The following is a 21,011-nucleotide window of genomic DNA, read 5'->3' on the forward strand; positions in this document are numbered from 1 at the left end:
CTGTTTCACAGCTAAACTCGGGTCAGCATCATCCAGATGTTACATCTGCAAACCTAGGGGTCTAGGAACAACCAACCAACCTTAACAGCAAACACTTTAATGAAAGAAAACGAGGTGGCAGCAGCAAACACTCTGTCCACTGTCCCAACTCACCTTCACCAGGAAAAAGGACACACCATATGTCCGGAGGGACCGAGCAAGTTTGACGTACTTGACCTTGGCTTCTATTTCACTCATCTCTCCACAGTTCTTGTGCTCCTGCCAAAGTGATGGTAGTGGGACCAGTTATTGCACTCGGCCAGCAGGTGGATTTGGTGACAGACAGTTACTACATGTGGCGCATATATAGTGGCTACGACTGATCAGTAAGTGGCATTTGGGTGGGAGATGCCTCCATGACACGTTCCCACTGACAGAAAGCTCTAACATAGGGCTTCTTAACTAGAATTTCAGGCCAATCCCTACAGATTTTACAACTATATGCCCCAATTCATGCATGTGTAGAGTGGCAGGAACAGGGTCCACAACTGTAATCCGATTTTCAAAGGACTTCATGTCCCAAAAGGTTCAGAACCAACACTTTGAATGAGAGCCAGAAAAATGTTCTTGTCCAGGAGACATGTCATGCCAACATCCATCCAAAGTAACAGGCTATACAAATGCCTGGGCATCACAGCACTTGGAAATAATACCAGGTAAAAAAAGATATGCTTTATACACATGAAATTTATTGCAACTTATATTTATATGTCAACACCAAAGATGACTTTGATATTTTCAATTTACCAGCATGACGGTTTCATAGCAAAGTCGATGATAGGGCTTTTCTTACTAGTTGCCTAGAATATGCAACTCTGACTTTCAGAATATACCTGGATTTTTAAAAAGTATTTGTTCTCAAATTCTAGCTTCAAAAGAAACACATCTCAGGACATAGCAGCAACTTGTAGCTTCTCCAGTGCATTTTAATGGCAAATTGCCATGTTTCAATGCTACCGAGATAATGCCTTCGAAATTAAATGTATGCACATTTTTCTCAGAAGGGCCAAGTAACCTTTAGTAATAAGGTAAGGATTAAGATAATAAATCTGCCCAAAGTAGAACTGTCAGCTTCTTTACTCTTGAGTCACTAATCATTTATTATATAAGCAGAGTACATGCATGGGGTATAAAACTATCATATTCAGAGGTCCCTCTCATACTAATAAATGAGGACAGAGAGTGAGGAGAATAATAAATTCACATTCCCAATACCTGAAATATTCTCTTTTCAGCTCCTCTCTGCTTGATGTATTCTTTGGGCAGGAATTCCTTTAGACTGAGAGAGAGAAAGGAAAAGAGTTAAGGCATTTATCCTGTTCTCTGATGACATGGAAAGAAAAGACTTTCCGTAAAACTCACAGTTAAGTCACTAACTCTCCCAGTATTTTCTGGTATAATTAATAACAAACTGGCACATCCCACAATGCACTTAAATAGGACACAAATATAAAACCAGTCTGATAAAAAGGGCCAAGCTAACAAAGTTAAATGAGAAAGAATTTCCAGGATATACTGTAAAGTGACCACAAAGGGCACCAGAATGTACAGCATGCTATCCTTTGTAAGAAAGGGAGGAAATAGTTTCCATTTTATATTATTAACATATATTTTTAAAACAATAAAAGGATATACTTAGTATTAGTAGAAATGATTCTCTATGGGAGCAAGGGAAAAACAGGGAGAAGGAAACGAGGATGAAAACTAACCCTCGGTAAATATTCCTTGCTTTATACTTTTCACTTTAGAACCATATGAAATCACCAAGAGGGAAAGCAACAACTGAAAATTGAAAGTGAACCAAAACAAATGAACTTAATAGTATATCAAGTTGACAGCATAACTATTAAGAGAAAAATTATTTCAAATAACATGAAAAACTGTCTCTTCACTCTACATCCCTAGTAAGATCTATCTTAAAGAGTAAATAAACCATAGACTTGTTAAATATGGATATTATTATTTTAAAACCAGTACTCTCCCTCCCTCTCCTACACACACACACACACACACACACACACACACACACACACACACACTAAAATTAGGATATTACATAAGTAATATTATAAATGTTATATGTAATTAGGATAAAGTGAGTAATTATGTTAGTTGTCAGTAACCAAGATTTTTAGCATAAAAGAGATAAAAATATATTTTAAAATTTATTTTAAGTATAGTTAGCATACGATCTTATGTTGGTTATATTAGTTTCAGGTGTACAGTATAGTGATTTGACATTTTTATACGTTACAATGTGATCACCCTGCTAATTTTAGTCGTCATCTGTCACCGTGCAAGCTTCTCACAATATTATTGACTATATTCTCCTTCCCCTTTTCACCCATTCCCCCAACCTCTCTCTTCTGGTAACCATCCCTTTGGCCTCTGTTTCTATGAGTCTGTTTTTGTTTTGTTTTGTTTTTAGATTCCACATGTAAGTGAAACCATATCTAAAACAAAAAAAAGTTAAAACCCTGCAATCTTTCATTTGAATTGGAAATACTGACCTGAATATCTGATTCATTTTTCTTTTTCTAAAAAACATAATTTCTAGCTGTGTCCTTTTAGGGAGCCAAGAGCAAGGACAACCTGGTGGCCAGAAGCACCGCCAGCGCCTTGACCAGGGGTCTTCAAATACCATTCCCACTAAAGAAATCAGAGATGACTCCGTGTAGCTCTGCGGCAGGAAATGCATAAAATTTCCTTGGGCTTCTTAGGCCTGAGATCAAAGAAGGTATCAAAATGACTAGAGCCAACACCAAGAAATAACCATTGGCCAAAAATAGTGCAATTTTTGAAACCTTATAGAAAAGAAGAGAGAACAGTGTAATGAACCCACCATCCAGCTTCAACAATTGTAATTCATGGCCATTCATGAAACATCTACTCCTTCACCCACATCCCCACGCCTGATGGGGCAATTTGAGCATGAGACAGAATGATCACCGCAATGAGGAAAAAACAGATCTATTAAAATCCATAAAGATCTTTAAAATAATCATTGGTCACCTTAAGAGGTTGCTAGGGCATCAACTCATACTGCAAACTGATAAAGAAAAGGAAAGAAACAAAGCTAGTAAGTGCAGAAGGAATAATAGAAGTCCAAAACCATCATTTTACAACTCTTAATGAAATCAACAATAGATCAAAATAAGTATGAGTGACTGCTAAAACCAGTAAGTGACATGTCAATGAGGAACTTCATAATATATGGGTCAATCTGATCAAACCCCACTGACCAATTTTAATATTAATAAAAGTGGGATAACCAGACAACATATGCCTCCTGACTGATGCAACAGGAAGTATACAGCACCCTCTAGGAAGTATTCTTCTCAATAAATAAAGAATAAGCAAATATATAATTGAATTTGAATTTAATTAAGACTCCAGATCTAAACATGAGTTTACAAAAAGAAAGAAGAACATGGTAAGAGAATACCTCCAGGATGCAGTCAGCCAAATCCCAACATGGGAAATTCTATAAAAATAACCCAGGTTCCTCAAATAAATGGCTTGGTGGTGGAAATGAAAGTACCAGATTAATAGAATTTTAAGAAACATACTACAAAGCTAGAGTAACAAAGACAGTGTAATACTGACATCAGAATAGACATATAGGTCAATGGTATATAATTGAGATTCCAAAAATTAACCCTTAACTTTAGTCAATTGATTTTCTTTTTAAAAAAAAATTATAGTTGGCATACAATGTTATATTAGGTTTGGTGTACAACATAGTGATTTGACATTTATGTATCTTAGGACGTAATGACCATATAAGACTGTGACCCTTTGTCACCATAATAGATTTTCAACAAGGGTGCCAAGATACTTCAATGGGGGGAAATAGTCTTTTTAACAAATGGTGCTGAGACAAATGGATATCGACAGGTAAAACAAAGAAATTGAAACCTCCTTCCTCACGCCATACACAAAATTAACTCAAAATGGATCACAGACCTAAACACAAGAGCTAAAACTATAAAACTCTTAGAAGAAAATATAGGAGTAAATCTTTATGACCTTGGGTTAGGCAAAGACTTTTTAGATACAATTTAGATTAATACAGCATTTAGATACAACACATGTATCAAAAGAAAAGAATAGATAAATTGGACTACATCAAAATTAAACACTTTGAAATGCAAATAATGCCATCCAGGAAGTGCAAAAACAATGCACAGAAGAAAATATTTGGAAATTATATCATTGATAAGGGACTGGTATCCAGAATATATCAAAATGTTTACAAGTAAATATAAAAACACAATCCAATTGAAAAAATGGAGAAAGGATCTGAATAGATTTTTCTCCAAAGAAGATACACAAATGGCCAAACACACATGAAAATACGGTCAATATAGGTAGCCACCACGGAAATACAAAGAAAAACCACAGTGTGATACCACTGCAAATCCACTAGATGAATACAATAAAAAAGACAGGTGATAGTAGGTGCTGGTGAGGGTCTGAAGTTGGAACCCTCATACGTTGATGGTAGGAATGTAAAATGGTGCAGCTGTTGTGGAAAATAATTTGGTAGTCCCTCAAGACATTAAACAGCAATTCTACTCCTAGGTATACACTCAATAAAAATGAAAACATACATCCACATATAAAAATTTATATATGATTGTTCATAGCAGTATTATAATAGCCAAAAGGTGGAAACAACTCAAAAGTCCATCAACTGATGAATAGATAAAATATGGTTTATTCATACAATGGAACATTATTTGGAAAAAGGAATTAAGTATGATACATGCTCCAACATGGAAAGCCTGCCCTAAGTGAAAGAAGCCAATAATATAAGACCACAAATTACATGATTCCATTTATATGAAATGTCCAGAATAGGCAAATCTGTACAGACAGAAAAGTTCAGTGGTAGCAAAGGCTGGGGATGGGAATGGGGGAACTGAGAAGCAACTGCTAATGGACAGATTTATTTTCAGAAAGACAAAAATGTTCTAAAATTAGATTGTAGTGAAGGTTCACAATCTTGTGAATATACTAAAAGCATTGACCTGTACACTTTAAATGGGTGAATTGTATGGTATGTGAATGATATCTCAATAGTATGATTGTTTAAAAAAAAAAAACATAACCAAATATAATACATAGGCTTTTTTTGGATCCTGAACCAAGTATTATATGACATTTTTTAGACAATGGGGGAAAATTTAAGAGACACTGGGTATTAGATGAACATTAAAGATGAATATTAAAGAATTATTGCTAATTTTGTTGGCTGTTAGAATCGATTTTCTGTTGTATGTTTTTTAAAAACCATTAAATTATTATTATTTTTTTTTTTGAAGAAGAAACACATTGAAGTACTTACAGATGAAATGACATGCCGACTGGGAGCTTCCTTAAAATGCCCCAGAAAAAAGAAGGCGGGAGGGACAGGGCAAGTCCAGATTCTGGCTACATTCAGACTTGAATAATGATACCTGGTCAATTTGCAAACCACCTTTAGACAAAAGCTTTAAGTACCTTTCCTGGAATTCAGAGATCTAGGTCTGAGCACCGGCAGAACACTCGGCCCCCAAGTCCATCAGCAGGAGGGATCTAAGAAATATCCAAGAGGCAGGACCTCAGATGCTATGACTATAAGCAACTTTGTGGACAAAAATGAATGATTACGAGATCTGTAAGGTACCCATGTCATAAAAGAGGAAGCTGAGTCACCGAGAGGCAAGGTGACCTAGCTAACGTCACAGGACTTGTTAGTAGCAGGGAGCTTCTGGCCTCCCAGACCAAGAGCAGATCCCCCAAACACACAGCTATTGCAGGCTTTCCCCAGGAACACACTTAAAATGACAGTGATGCAGCACCAGGAGCAGGCCACTGCCATGGGCCTCTGCACAGTAGCTCCTGCGCCATCGAAAAAGAGGGACCTGGTGAAGGTTACCGAAATCACCCAAAAAAGAGCCCCATGCCAAACCCCTCAGAACAATGACTGGTACTAGAAGAACACCAGATGGTGTCCAGGGGCCAGGCAAAGGTAGACTAATACACTGGGCATTTATGGCAAGAAAGTTCTGAGCAGCAATAACCTGCCCTCAATTTAAACTCTGCAAACGAACCTTCCCATTCTTCAGTAGGTACTGAATCTTTCCTTGTTTAGAAGGTACCAAAAACAACTTCCAGAAGCTTCCACTAGGGGTGCTACCCCTGATGTTGCAAGAGTCAGTATGGGGGAGTTTATGTAAGGTATTTTAAAATATGAAGTGAATGTGTGTGCGCAAGGGCGGCGTGTATTTTCCCCGAGTAAATCAGCCAAGTGCACTGTGTCAGCACAGAGCTGGAAGGGGCAGGCAGCCTGTCATCACCGCCTGCCAGGCAGCGGTGCAGCAGTTCCAGCTCAGTTGTTGTTTTGATTACCAAACCCAAGTTTGGAAGGCTCCTAAGCATCTGGGACATGCACACAAATGAAATCTGTCAGCCTTCTCTGAGAAAATGGGTCCGATTGTCAAACCTGATTGAAATTTTTCTAATTAACCAAAGCGGCCAAGCAAAGTCCCTCCCACTGCGTCCTTAGGTATTCCCACCCTAAAAGCACAGCCGCCTGTAAGGACTGCATTTAGACCTCACGCCTCCTGCAAACACGACTGCCAGCTTTTTAAACACAACCTTTTCTGAGTGCAGTAATAATAGATCCTCCTGTGGGGACAGAGCCAGGAGTGCAGTTTCCAGACTCTCAGCCTCAAGTGGAAAGGTGCTGGCTCAGTTAGTAAATGGCCATCAACTGTGATTGGATGGCCATCAGCTGTGGCTAGTTGGCCGTCAGTTGTAACCAGTGAGCTACTGGCCACTAATATAACTGCTGTGGCTATGCTAGCAGCAGATGGGGGCCTAGCAAGAAGATGGTGGCTGAGTCTGCAAGCAGCGCAGTGAGGGTTGAGAATTGTGTGGCTCCTGCTTCCTGTGTCTCCAACCCAGCCGCCAGCGAGAGTATAGTGGTATGACTCCCCTAACTATGGCTCCGTGGGTGTTCCTTTTTGGCCTCACCATATCCTGCATTCTTATGTGGGGAGCGGGACCAGAGACCCTGCAGTCCACCCCGCGTGACACCTCCCCTCACTAAGAAGGAAGACTATTCAAAGATCTTCTTACTAAGATGCCTGAGAGGTTGAAGCTTTGCAGTCAACAGACTCTTCTGTCATGAGCTCCCACTTCTACTCTGGCCAAGTTAGCTGTATTTGTTCTCCAGTCTTGCTGTTGGCTAGATACCATATGGTTATGTACCAAATCAACATAGCCCATAAACTGCTAAAATAGTACAAAAAGGGAGCTAGTGAAAGCTTCCGAAAGGTACATATTTACAAAATTAGATATATCTAATTTGTTAAATTAGATATGTGAGACAACTGTAAAACACTGAAAAGAAGAAAACTCATAAAACTAAAAATATTCTGTCTTCAGATTGCTTCATGATTGCCTTTAAATTCTCTCCTAGATGACATGGTTCATACAAGAAAAACAATACAGAACCCCAACTAGGAGAATCCTCACAAAGAAAATTTGGTTCTGAATCAAAAGACTGGCAAATGAGTGCATACGTTGAAAGTTAACATAGGGTTTTAGAGAGGTGGATATCATGGGTTCTGTACTTTAAATGACTTCTGGGATTATCCAACCCACAGTCAGGGTTTCCACTGTCAACAGCTGCCATGTATTGGAAGTCAAACACTGTTTCAGGTGCTGTACGTGTGTATACAGACTAACTCAATTCTGACAAAAGCCCTTGGAAGAAAATATCCCATTTTATACAGGGAATTTGAGGCTCAGTGATGCTAAGTATGTTGCTTACGGGCATAGCCAGCACCTTATGCCTCATCTGTGGACCCTTGAGACCATGCTTGAGCCACTCCAAATCCCAGTCCCTCCAAGTCACCCTTTAGTCAAAAGATACACCATATGATCAGGATTTCAGAATCTGCAAAGAGGAGACAAGTAACAGAAACACCTAATCAGATAGTGATACTAATCATGATGATGGCAATTTTTCAGAAATGCCCAAAGCTATTGAATGAAGGGAGAGGAATTTAATAAACACATTTGGGGGAACAAGGTCTGGATTCAAATCTAGGTGTTCACTAAAACCTCATTTTCTTGTATAAAATTTAAGCTCCTTCTACAAGTAATTCCAAGAGGTGTCCTAAAGAGGTGCGCTGGTCTGGCAATAAGTATGCAAGACCATGGAAGGCGGCTATGACTTGGGGAAATGTTAATTGCTTCTCATCTGTCCCAGAGCTGCCACTAAGTAGCTGCATGACCGTGGGCCAGTCACTACCTCTCTAAGCTGGTTTTATCACCTGAAAAGGAGACAGGATTCCTAGGTAGTATTACTGTTCGTATGAACTGCAAACAATTCCTAAGGAGTGAAGGCATCAATGCGAGCACACAAAGCGGTGCAATGTCCCCCCCCAGCACAGGGGAGGAATGAGAGGGAGGGAAGGTACAGAGATGGGACCAGGACAGTGTCACCCTAAGGACACTGGAACACCCAGGTTTCCCCAGTCCCATCTTTATGTTGAATCACCACATAACTGACAGTAACATCTCAAATTTGGTATCACAAAGTGTGGGCCCAGGACCTGCGGTATTAGCAGCACCAGGGAGCATGTTAGAAGTGCCAATTTTCAGGCTTCCCCCCAAACCCACTGAATAAGGGGCTCTGGAGGTGAGGCCCAGCAGTGTGTTTAAATAAGCCCTCTAGACGATTCTGATGTGCGCTGAAGTTCGAGAACTTGGATTTGAATCCAGACTCAAAGATGACAATGTCGGCATCATTGAGAGAGTATTGGATAAATCCTGGTAAGTGAGGTGATGACACAGGTGGAAGGAAGCATTGGTCGAGTTGGTAATACTTAGGGTAGGAAGAAGTAGAGAGCGAAGATGGCATGGGAAAAGCACGGGAAAGGGTTTGAGGACCAATCTCAGACACACAGCGGTTCTGTACCCCTGAGCCAGCCCGATGCCCTTTAGTGTAAGGACAGGAATCCACAGAGTCTCACAGATAGCGGAGGGCAGGATAAATTCAGAGGTTCCTGGTTTGAAAGTATTTGGGGCAGTTGGGACCAACCATAGGAGGCTGCTGCTAGGAGGACCACTGAATGCTCACCATCTCCCCAGATGGAGAGGAGCTCTAGCCCAGGACGGAAGCAAATAAAGAAACTCCAGGGTGGGTAGCGGTGAGGAATAGGAGGTGAGATAGAGCTGGCGAAGAATAAAAGCGGAAATGTCTGCTTCATTGTTAGTTTGAAAACAGAATCTACAGCCAAATTATTCTGACAAAAGCCCAACAGAAGACCAACTCTGAAGGAGGAATATATGTTTGAACAGATGCCTAGAGAAAAACTGACTTAAGACCTCCTACTGTGTCAAAAGCTTTGCTTGTTGACAGGAGAATTATCTGGAGTTTGAGGGGGAAATTTTCCAAGTCCACTTTAAATTCTTTCTCAACAGAGATTCCTACCCTGTGTTGCACTGTTTTCTCAGTAAAATACTTCTGAGGAATATGCAAACAGGACGAGGGCGCTCCGGTAATCTAGGATGGGAAGTTTCCATATTTGCTTGTCACCTACTTGCTTTCCCTTCAACCACTGGCCCGTTCATTCCTGCAGCATCCAGAGTCATGGAACCTGTTTGTGTGACCACCAACGCCTATTAATTTTGCCTTTGCCACATGTTTCCTATACGACCTCAAGTGAATACGAGCTTTTATCATCTCACACACAGACTATTGCAACTATCTTTATAAAAGAAATGTTAACTATGGAAACATACAGGAAAGTATATACTTCATAATTTGTATACCTATCACCAAGGATAAAAACATGTTACCACGTTGTCCTATTTGCTGTGACTGCTACCTCTCTCTTTGTTTTTAAAGAAATAGCTATTACAGATTTAGCTCAAGTCCCATAGCCTCCTTTCTCTCCCTAATGGCAGTCGCTTTCCTGAAGTTAGTTCTCATGAATATTTTATGTTCCTACATCTCCTTGTATCTATAAACAATATAGTCTCTTTGTTATTTTTAAATTCAACAAATTCATATTCTGAAATGTCTTGTTTTTTCTGTAAAGCACTTTGGTGTTTTCATACATTTAAATTTGTGCCCACCTACTGGACATGAAAGGCTATATCTTTATTGATTTTGCATTTTGAATTACTTCTGAGGCTGAAAATTTTTCCACATCTTTCTTTATAAGAAAGTTGAATTTCCTCTTCTCTAAGGTGCCTATTGCTATCCTGGGTGATCTTTGTCTAGGAAGATGTTTCTTTTCTTTTTAATATTTTCTGAATACTCATTTGTTCTTTATAGTATGCATTGCAAAAATGCAAATTTCTTCCTCCAGTCTGGAGCTTCACTCTTAATTTGGTAATATATTTCACCTCATGTTTTATCTTTAATTAAGCTAGGTTTATCAACCCTTAGAACTCTTGTACCACCCAATTCATTGTTACAGCTTTGTAAGAAATTGGGATGGTTGTGTGAATCCTCTGTGTATCTTCAGTAAGCCTTGGTCATTCTTGATCCTTGACTAATGCATATTAATTTTTTAATAGCTTTATTGAGATAGCCATATTATCTGAAGTAACCGGGGCACAGATTTTGGTTTGTTGTTTTTCGACTGGTATATTTTAAACTGATAGGGAAATTTCTTTCAAGATTATAGATCTATCCAGATTTTCTAATTATCCATTTTGTCTAGGTTTTCAGTATTTTGGGCTTCAAGTTCTCATTTTCAGTCTATTATTAAAATCGCTTTATCTGAAGTTCTGCCCCATTGTCATTACTAATAACATTTATTTTTGCATTTTTCTTCTCTTGTTTTTCTTGATCATACTTACCACCAAATAGTTACATATGTTATTAATTTTTTCAAAGCAGCAGGTTTGGGTTTTGTTGATTCTATGAATTCTATGTCATTACCTTCTCTTGACTAAAATATTTTCTTCTATTTGAATCGTGTTCTACTTATCACTCCCTGAGGGAGGTATGTTAAGTTATTCCACTACAATTGTACATCTAAAATTCTCCTTGTAATACTTTCTATTTTTCTTTTGTATATTTTTAAGGTAATGTTAGGTGAATACAGGTTCACAATTAATATACCACCCTGGTGAGTTAATCCGTCTAGCTTTATAATGACCTTTATTGCCTCTACTTAAGTTTGGTTTGCCTTACAAACCCATTTTGTGTGACATTAAATGTAGCTTCTCTAGCTTTTACTTAACTATTTCCCCAGTGCATCATTTTCTATGCCTTTAAACTATCTTCTGTCCTTAAATTTAAGTGTGTCTTTTAGAAATAGTACAGAGCTGGACTTTTAAAAAGTGCCATCCAAAACGAGAACTTCTGGCTACTAACTGTTACGTTTGATTTACTTATACAGTTGACCCTTGAACAATCCAAGTGATAGAGATGCTGATCTCATGCATCAAAAATCCGCATGTAATTCTGAATGCCCAAAAACTTAACTCCAGTTGGCCTTCTATCCCCAGATTCAACCAACTGCAGATTGAAAACCGTGTTTTTTATCCATGGTTGGGAATGTGAAAATACTGTTTTTGATCCTAGGTTGGTTGAATGCACAGATGTGTAACACACAGATACAAAGGGCTGACTGTATTTGTTGAGAAAAAACTGCATATGAATGGATTTGTGCAGTTCAAACACGTGTTGTTCAAGGATCGACTGCAATTGCTACGATGCCTAATATATTTAGAAGTATAACTTATTTCTTATTTTGTACATTCTATTTGCCATACTTTTGCTTGCTTTGTTTCCATAATCCACCCTGTTCAACTCCTACTGTATAGGTCAAGTTGCTTGTAACTCTTCTTCACTCTCTACCCGCCACTGGTTTGGAAGTTATACAGTATCTTTCCGTGGTTTAAGGCTACCAATCTTTCCCCAACATTTTATTATGAAAACTCTCAAACACACACAATGTTGAAAGAATTATACAGTGAACATTCTATACCCATCACCTAGAGCTATCTTTAATTTTATCACATAGACTTAAGATCTAAATTTTATCAGTACATCTAATCTTCTTTGACACAGTACAGCCCACAGAAGGCTATGACTCTAATCACTTCTTAAAGTTCCCCACCGTGTTTTCAAGGGGTCTGAAGTTAGTCACCGTGTTTTCAAGGGGTCTGAAGTTATGATAGGTTTTGTTGTTGCTGTTTTAAGAGTCAATGTTTCTTTACCTTATGTGCCTTTTATTTAGTTAAATTCCATGACCAACATTGTTCCTTGCACCATACTCTTGCCACCTTTCTAGAAACAATTTACTGTAGTCCTCACAGCCTGCACTGAAACTTTTGGAATCCTAAGTAGACCACCCTGCATTCAAAATATAAAGGTTAGACATTATGGAAATCAGATGTTGGCTCCCCATAATAGCAAGTTTTGGCTCCCCATAATAGCAATTTCATGTTAATTTGCTAAACAGACTGCAGTCTCAACAACAGCAAAGATATTCTATATAATATCTCCTTGTATCTTCCCTGTACCTGGCACAAAAGAACACATATATAAAGTCCTCCATGAGTTAAAGAACACCACATGGCATGCTTTCTGCAGATACTTTCTGAACACAAAAGAGCGTAAAGTATATATATATGATCACTGGATTGTGTTGTTTACACTTCATGCTCCCATAAAATGTCCCTTTCTGGGACTCTCTGGAGATGACCTGAAGAACAGTGTCATGATATAAAGCACATCAGACTGGATTTGGGAGATCTGGTTGTTTTCTGGCTTCCAGATCTCCCTGGTTCCATGTGTGTATCTCTTGCACCTATTTTCTCCATCTATAGAGCAGGCAGGGGACAATAAATAATCCTTAAATCCATGAAAACTCTGAAAAATCTTTTTGTCTCTGATTTTCGTTATTCGAAATGATACCTTCACCAAGGTGGTAGTGAGTCCAGAAATCATTAAAGGGCCTAAAGAGAGGTGCAAAATAATCTTATAAAAATGTCCATGGTATGCTGACTGAACAAAAATGTTAAACACATTTTCAAAAAATTAAAAGAAATGTACTTGCTAAACATATGTCACCTAGAAGCTATGTGGGTGCAATCTCGGCCTGGCTCTGTGACAAGTCCAACCATCTCACTAATTTATTTATTTACCTTTTAACTCTGAATTGTTCAAGCAGATAGTACATATTGAAAGCTAGATGGGGAAAAATATAAAGCCTGGCCCATCCAGTCACTGGGGACAGCCCAGGCATGTTATCTCTGAACAGGCTCCTAGTATCCATCATACAATCAGGGAAATGCGGCCTTACTGTTTTGTGTTAATTAAAAGGAGACAAACATTCTCAGGAAGTTTTACTTGTATGATATGTAAAATAATGTGTGCAATTAAACATCTACATTAAATGAAAATGCCTCATTACCTAGACTAGGTTTGGTCTAATTAAAAAGTAAATCAAATTCATAAGGAAAAATAATTGCCACCGGGCATAATAAGCTTGCTTTCATTTGAATCTTAGTAAAGATACACATACCACTAAAGGCATGAGTTTCATGCAATACAAGGTTGGACAATTAAGTTCGCGAACACATCCTAGAAAAAGTGCTGCATCCCTCATTGCTGAATATCACTATAGTCACCTTCGAAGTACTCCCCTTGGGAAGCTATGCACCGACCCCAGTGCCTAGTCCACCTTTCAAAGCAATTTTGGAACTTTTTCTGGAAGGGCCATCAGAGCTGTTGCCGTATTACCCTTGATGTCCTGAATGTCATCAAAATGTCTTCCTTTCAATATTTTCTTGATCTTCGGGTAAAGAAAGAAGTCATTGGGATCCAGATCAGGAGAGTAGGGAGGGTGTTCCAATACAGTTATTGGTTTACTGGCTAAAAACTCCCTCACAGACAGTGCCGTGTGAGCTGGTGCATTGTCGTGATGCAAGAGCCATGAATTGTTGGCGAAAAGTTCAGGTCGTCTAACTTTTTCACACAGCCTTTTTAGCACTTCCAAATAGTAAACTTGATTGACTGTGTAGTTGGTACAAATTCATAATGAATAATCCCTCTGATATCAGAAAAGGTTAGCAACATTGTGAACTTAACTGTCAGACCTCGTAATCTCAGTATTAAGAAAACTGACTAAATACAAGTGTTTAATGTTGGTTACCGCAGATCATTAAGAGAAGGGACATCTTTAACGGAGTGTCGTACGCAGCATGCCACAGGCCTAGTAATCGCAGAACACTAAGAGCAATACCAGTGTGCTGACAGTGTCTGTCATCCCCACACACAAGCAGTCAGCGGTACAAAAACATTCCCCATGATGTAGTTGGCACAACCAGCGACACTCAGAATGAGACCAAAAGACCTTGTAATCACGTGTTAAAGTACTTTCCTCATTTTGCTGCATATAGGGAGACCAGCAAAAGGGACAACTTTGAAAGTAGGATTCCCTTTATACATGACAGGACCCAGTGTGAGCAGTCAGAAGCTACTAGCAGAAAAATTCTATGTAACCGAGCAAGCCACGATTCCTGTGCACAACTCTTCTTCCACATCTGTCACATAAAATACACTGCTTTCTTAATTCCCATGGGCGCCCTGAGAATTAGCTGTCCCAAAACTCTACAGAAAGGCATTAATGAAATGACTAGGGAAGCATCATCATTTTAAGCACCCAGTGAGTGGCTACACTTAGATCACCTTCTCATCAGGGCCACATAGACTTACAGTTAAGAAAGCCTAAAAACAGGCAAACGTCTTATTTAAAAACTTCTGGTTCATAAATCTTTTCTCCATCTTCTCCTATTCTTCATCAGTCACTTAAAGAAACATACAGACACAAAAGATGTTGTTTCCTCCAGGGCCTAATGAGTTCTTAGTGTTTACCTATCAATTTCCATGGCCATCATCCACAGGTTTATGACACCAAATGTATCTGAGGGACCAGCTGTGAGGTTTAAATGGGGAAACGGAAACTACTAAAAGATGGTGTGCACATGGTCTTTCATAAGGCGTCTGGGTTGTCACAGAACAGAGAAAGGCAAGAGTCCCGCAGCTCCTGCAGGAAGCAAGCCAAACCGACTGGGTACAAATGGGCCCTCAGGAACACTTGGCCATATGACTCATTCGGAGAATATAGAACAAAGAAGTGACAGGACCTGTTCAAAGCTATTCTCAAGGTCACTGTACAGTATAGTGTAAGACAAAGCATCATATTGGAAAAACTCCATGGGATTCACTAATCCAAGAGTACAGTTCTTTTGAAACAACTCAGCTTAGACCCAACAGCATGTTCGCCAGGCATTCTCTGCCACTAGCAGAAAAGCCAAGTTTTCTTCCTACTCCAGGGCATGTGATGGTCCCTACTACTTTCCACCAAAGTGCAAGTGGGGTCACAGCCAAATACGTATTTATGTTATCCTCTCCCCTCCATACCCTTGGACACAACAGAATGGATGACCTACTCGACACATCTCACATTGGTATATCCTGCAGGAAACCTGACACCTGCCCACCCCCAGTCAACATCAGTGGCAGGTCCCCATTTCCACAGCCTCTATAAGTTGCATTCTAGGTGACAGCATGGTATTGATCTTGTCAAGACCCTCTGAAGTGACTTTTTTTTTTTTGGCTCAGCCAAATGTTTCATCTGCCTGAAGAGGAAACAGAAGAGAGCCAGAGAAGGGGGGGAGGATGACAGATAGAAGATAAAGAATGTTACCAGAGGAAGAAACATACAAAACCCTTGAAGAAGCCCCCATCAAAACAGAGAAAATCACCTCTACCAGCAGCCACTGTATCGCTGGGCTTGTCCTGCTGGTATTTCTAGGAAAGCAACCCTCACGCCCATGTTGTGTGGGGTCAGGGTGAGTCTGTGGGGTTCGCTTTCTCTTCACTCTCTGAGTATTGAGCCAGAAAAACATACCCACATCGTTTTATACAAGAAGCAAAGACCAGATGGGTGAAAAGAGCAGAGCAAGTATTTAATGTGTATGTTATCCTTTTGGAGCAACAAAGAATTCATAAGATTGTAACAAAGCATGTGAAGCTCTGTCTTTTATACTCTGTTTTTCTCATATAGGAGTCTTAAAAAGAAATGAAAGATGACAAAATTTGGCCTGGTATGAAGAAGGGATGTTTTTACGGTCAGAGATTTCAGAAGATGGAGGACATGAGTTCCTCAACTCGAGGACAGACTAGACAGACAATATAGCTCGGTGGGAGTACGACAGATTCTGTGGTCTACAGGAACTCACAGGCGCCTGAATTTGGACCAGATAACCACAGTCATCCCCCACTGACTATCCAGGACTCTTGCTTCTCCAAGGTACACAAAGTAGATCACATACTCAACTGAGTAAAAGCTAACGATCTCACTATTGGTTGAAACTACGGTATGTATTTTATGTAGCTAGCTCAAAAGAAAAAAAAATAGTGAAAAGAAAAGAAGAGAAAAAAGAAAAACAAAAGGTCATTTACTCTAGGAATCCGGGTTTGTGTTTGTGTTCCACATGAGGTCCAAATTGTATCTGGGCTTGAAATCCACCAAACTCACAAGCCTTCTCGAAGGAGACAGGGTGGGAGCCGTTCAGTATATCGTCCCGAGCCTGAAACATAGGAGGAAGCAAAAAGCATCAGGAGCTTGGGCGGAGGACACATTCTATCTGTTGACACATTCCTGAACCTGGGTGCACCCTCCCTGTGGAGCAAGGGGAAACATGCCAGCTAACCCACAGCCAACCCACATTCAGGACTCTTGGGAGTCACTGTAGCACAGTAGGAGTAAGGCAAAAAGAAAACAAGCCTTTGCCCCAAATTGCCTATAGATGGACAGCATCAGCAGTGTCCAGTATATTAAAACTAAAGCTTGAGTATAATCTAGGGAGGTAGAAATAGATCGTGAAAAATAGAGGCAAAGAGAAATCCTTGCGAAATGACTAGATTCATAGAGGTGGGAAAATAGAAATACAATAGAAATACAATAGAAAATAGAAATACAATACTTTTTATGACCCTAAATAATAAAGCGAACAGAAGAATTATCTAGAAGCAAAATCAACTCAATTGCCATCCCAAGGTAAATAAGGGAGAGGAGAGGGAGAGAGACAGTCAGACATAGGAACTCAATACTGCAGACATTTCGGGGAAATGACAAGCAGAGACACAGTCCTAGAATCAGGAACTCACTGAAGTTCTTCTCCCAGTCCTTGACCCATCACTGCTACTGCTCTTTATTCCTTTTCTTTCTGTCTTTCCTTTCTCTAGGTAAATAAGCCCTCAATCACTCTCAGATGGACACTCTAAGCTGTGGCTCTGAGCCTTAAAACAAACAAGCACTTCTTATTGCCCTGATATCTCCCTTCCTTCTGGCCTTCCAGCCTCTTTTCTCCTAGCCCTCCCTCCATCTAGTAACTAAAGAATCAGCAAACTTTTCCTGTAAAAGGCCTGATAGGCATCATATCAGACCATGTGGGCCAGGCTATCTGTCAGAGCTACTGAACCCTTGCACGGGAACATGAGAGCCGTCATGGACGATATGTAAACAATTATGTGGCGCACAAGGGGATTTACGATGTGTAATATGTCAACGCATGAGCTCTGTTCCAATAAAACTTTATTTACAAACACAGGTAATGCTGTGGCTGCATTTTTTTCTGTGGGCACATAGGTAGATAAAAGGAAGAGGAAGGGAAGGAGGAAAAGAAAGAATGAGAGAAGCGCGAAGGGGGGAAACATGGATGTTTTCCTTGAGACAAAAGGAATCTAGGGGACTATCTAACGCAAAGCCCACATCTTACATATTGGGAAACTACAAGTCAGATAAGTTAAATGACTTGGAGTTTAAACAATTAGTTAATGGTAAAGAAAAAGGTTATCGAGAGAATTATCACTCAGTTAATGAGAAGTACTGATTTCCTGACCAATATTCGCTTGTATTCTAAGATGCTAAAAAAAACTTTAGTGCATTTGAAGTGGAGCACTGTTTAAGAGTCGCAAAGCCAGGCAGAGAGGGACAGTACCGGCCACCAATTCCTTCTGGGTGGCCAGCAGCAACTATCCAACAGCAGCCTGCACCACAAGCAAACATGTGTAAGGAACCCAGGAGCAGCGCCCCCTGGGAACTGCAAGCCCCACACATGATGGAAGCCAGAGCCCAGCTTCCACTCAGCACGAGTCACAACCAGGGGCTTCCTGAACTCTCGTCAACCTCCATGTCTAAGTGTCACATACGGTACCTGAACATAGAGCAAGTTCAGCTGCACAGGGTCTCGAGAGTCCACATTCTGATCTGAGTAAAAGAACTTCCGTCTAAGCAGCAACGTTTCGTTTTCATCTACTCCTTGTTCTCTGAATGTTCGGCTGTGATCCAGCCAATTTACTGCAACACAAGATCGATGAAAGAGCGGTGCTTATTTTTCCTCTTAGTTCAAGGGGAGTTAGCAAAACAGCAGTATGATACAGATACGGACGTTTATAATGCCGATATTCTGATATGCGTACTTACGTTAGAATAGTGGTTTTCAACTTTGCAAAGTAATTTCACATGTGCCACCATGTACCACATGACACACTGAAAAGCAAATGAGAAGAAATTCCCAGCCATTCCTAAAGTTAGTTACAGCCCCGTTATGAATTTATAATATGCCCCCTCCCTCTGGGGGTTAAAAGAAATAAGGAAATCGGTGCTTTATGCCAAGACAACCAAGTTAGCGTTTTCCTTTAAGTCTAGAGTGGATATTTCAGTCTCATCGGGTGAAATAATTTATAAACTGGGCATAATGAGTTACCACTGACCTTAAGTAGAAAAGAGGAGAAAAATGAAAGTAATTGTGGGGAGGGGAGAACAGGACACTCAGGGGTGGAGGATGGTAGAACTCTGCCCACGGCCCAGCGTGAATCTCACTCGTTCAGAAAACGCCTGGCTGACATCCAGGTGCATAGGAATTGATCAGTCCTGTACACTTTTCACAGCTCTCATTCCCTACCCTCCTCCCTGGGCTTAACACATACGCTGTGAGTATTTATTGCAAGCCTCACTAGTTTATAAGCAACGTGAGCACAGGGGATCTGTGAGATTGACCTCATCTCCTATAGAACCTGGGAGAGTATCATGCAAATTATAAAAATCCTCGGGATTTGTCCACTAAAGTCTCACTTGGAAAGAAGTATGCAATTGGAAATCAAGTGAGTCAGGAAAAAAAGAGAATAGAGAAACGGTCAGAGAAAATGAAAGTCTCACTGAAGATCAATAAACAGGACAATAATGGCATCTGCCCAATGCGACAGCAAGAGCAAGAACAATGAAAGAAAGAGGCTGGGAAGGTCTAAGTGAACTGTGCAAGAAGGAAGATTCTCCGAGGCATGAAATGTCAGGCGGCCAGGTGCACAGGCTTTGGGGACACATGGGGTATATTTAATGCCTTTTTCAAAATTATTAACTGTGTGGCCATAGAAAATTACTTTCCTATGATACAATTATATTCCCATTTTATAACCCCTAAGGAAATAATTGATCTAGGCAGTGGTCATCAATGACTATTAACATCACAAAACAGGAAACAACCAAATACAACTTCCTGATAGAAGTACAGCAGGTCCTCGAATAATGTCATTTGTCATTTCATCAACACTTGATGAGATGCTACAGGAACTTAAATCTTATTTATATCAATTGGCCAATGCTAAAATTTGCTTCATTACATGTCATTTTGCTTAAAGTCGCACAGTCTATCGATGACGTTAAATGAGGACTTACTGTACACAACACCACATATGAAGCAGTCCTTATTTTTAAAAAGTACAGACACATTAATCTGATCAAGCCTCCCAATCTCAGGAGTTAAAAGGGACAGAAGAACACGTGAGATGACAGCACAGGTATGAAATCAATAAAATCCAGACTATAGAAAACACTACACAAATAACAATCTAGTTTCTTCGCCCTAAAAATGTGAAGGAAAAATATAAAAGATGGCAGGAAGTCCTCGAGTCTAAATCAGGTAAGTAACATATCATTCAACATTATCTGGACTCCAGTTCAAACAATCTGTTAAAAAAAAATGTTTTTAGAAAACAGTGGAGAAAATGTAAAAGTGATTTGTATATTTGATATTAAGAGGTTACTTTTTTAGAAGTGAAATGGCATTACACTGTTTTCCCCATCAGAGTCTTGATTTTTTAGTGACACAGACCAAAATATTTACAGATAAAAAAACAAACAAACAAAAAAACAACCCTGCCCTGGGTCACACAGATGATGGGAAAGGAGCTGTGGCGAAACCACGAGCCCGTATCACGCTTCCCTCTCAGACACTTACAGTCATCATCCGTGTGAAGCTTGGCCTTCAACTTCTCCATTTTCCTCTCGTCTCGTAACAGTGTCCTGTCTTTTTTTAGTGTGCCCGTCCCTTCTTCTTTCTTTTCTTCAATTGTTTCTTGGATTAAGGAGTATTCTTCATAGTTTGTTATTCCTAAAAATATAAATTACGTTACACGATCAGTGATTACACACGGATATCTCCCCTTTCAGGGTGGGTCCTGTAACACTCCAAGGTGTCCTTAGTGGCAAAGGACAGAAAGAGACCTTACCCTGGTGAGGGCCACCCATGGAGCACACATCAAATAATACTGGTTAATAAGCAGTATCTTTAGCAAGTTCAGTTACACTCAAAATGTCATGTTCTATTCCCCTAATTTTCAAGAAACAAGTACAAAGTAGAGATCACACGGAACAAGGCAAGAGAATGCCTAATGAGAAATGGCTGAAGGAACTGGGTTTCCTTTGCATGAAGAGTAAATGAAGACAGGCTAGGCTACTTTCTTCAAATATCTGAAGGGCTTCATGTAGAAAGGAAACAGACTTATTCTCTGAGGAGACTCACAGAAGTTCTGAGAAGAAAAGCTATGTAGCAATCAATCATCTATAGGCTGTCCCCTTGAGTCTTCAATAGGTGGA

General features: G+C 39.8%; 1 protein-coding gene across 8 annotated transcripts in view; it reads right to left on the minus strand.

The window, feature by feature from the left end:
- Window positions 1–21,011, minus strand: part of TLN2 (talin 2) — a 410,543-nt gene that overhangs the window by 165,163 nt on the left and 224,369 nt on the right. For all 8 annotated transcript variants that reach the window (XM_074327637.1, XM_019755358.2, XM_019755362.2 and 5 more), the window contains 5 exons: window positions 20,374–20,526; window positions 18,292–18,434; window positions 16,535–16,662; window positions 1,255–1,318; window positions 154–258 (listed from right to left, as the gene is read on the minus strand). In XM_074327637.1, coding sequence (XP_074183738.1) covers window positions 154–258; window positions 1,255–1,318; window positions 16,535–16,662; window positions 18,292–18,434; window positions 20,374–20,526 — 593 coding nt within the window. The remainder of the gene's footprint in view (window positions 1–153; window positions 259–1,254; window positions 1,319–16,534; window positions 16,663–18,291; window positions 18,435–20,373; window positions 20,527–21,011) is intronic.

This window comes from Rhinolophus sinicus, linkage group LG03, assembly GCF_036562045.2.
Source record: "Rhinolophus sinicus isolate RSC01 linkage group LG03, ASM3656204v1, whole genome shotgun sequence".
NCBI classification, from domain to species: Eukaryota; Metazoa; Chordata; class Mammalia; order Chiroptera; family Rhinolophidae; genus Rhinolophus; species Rhinolophus sinicus.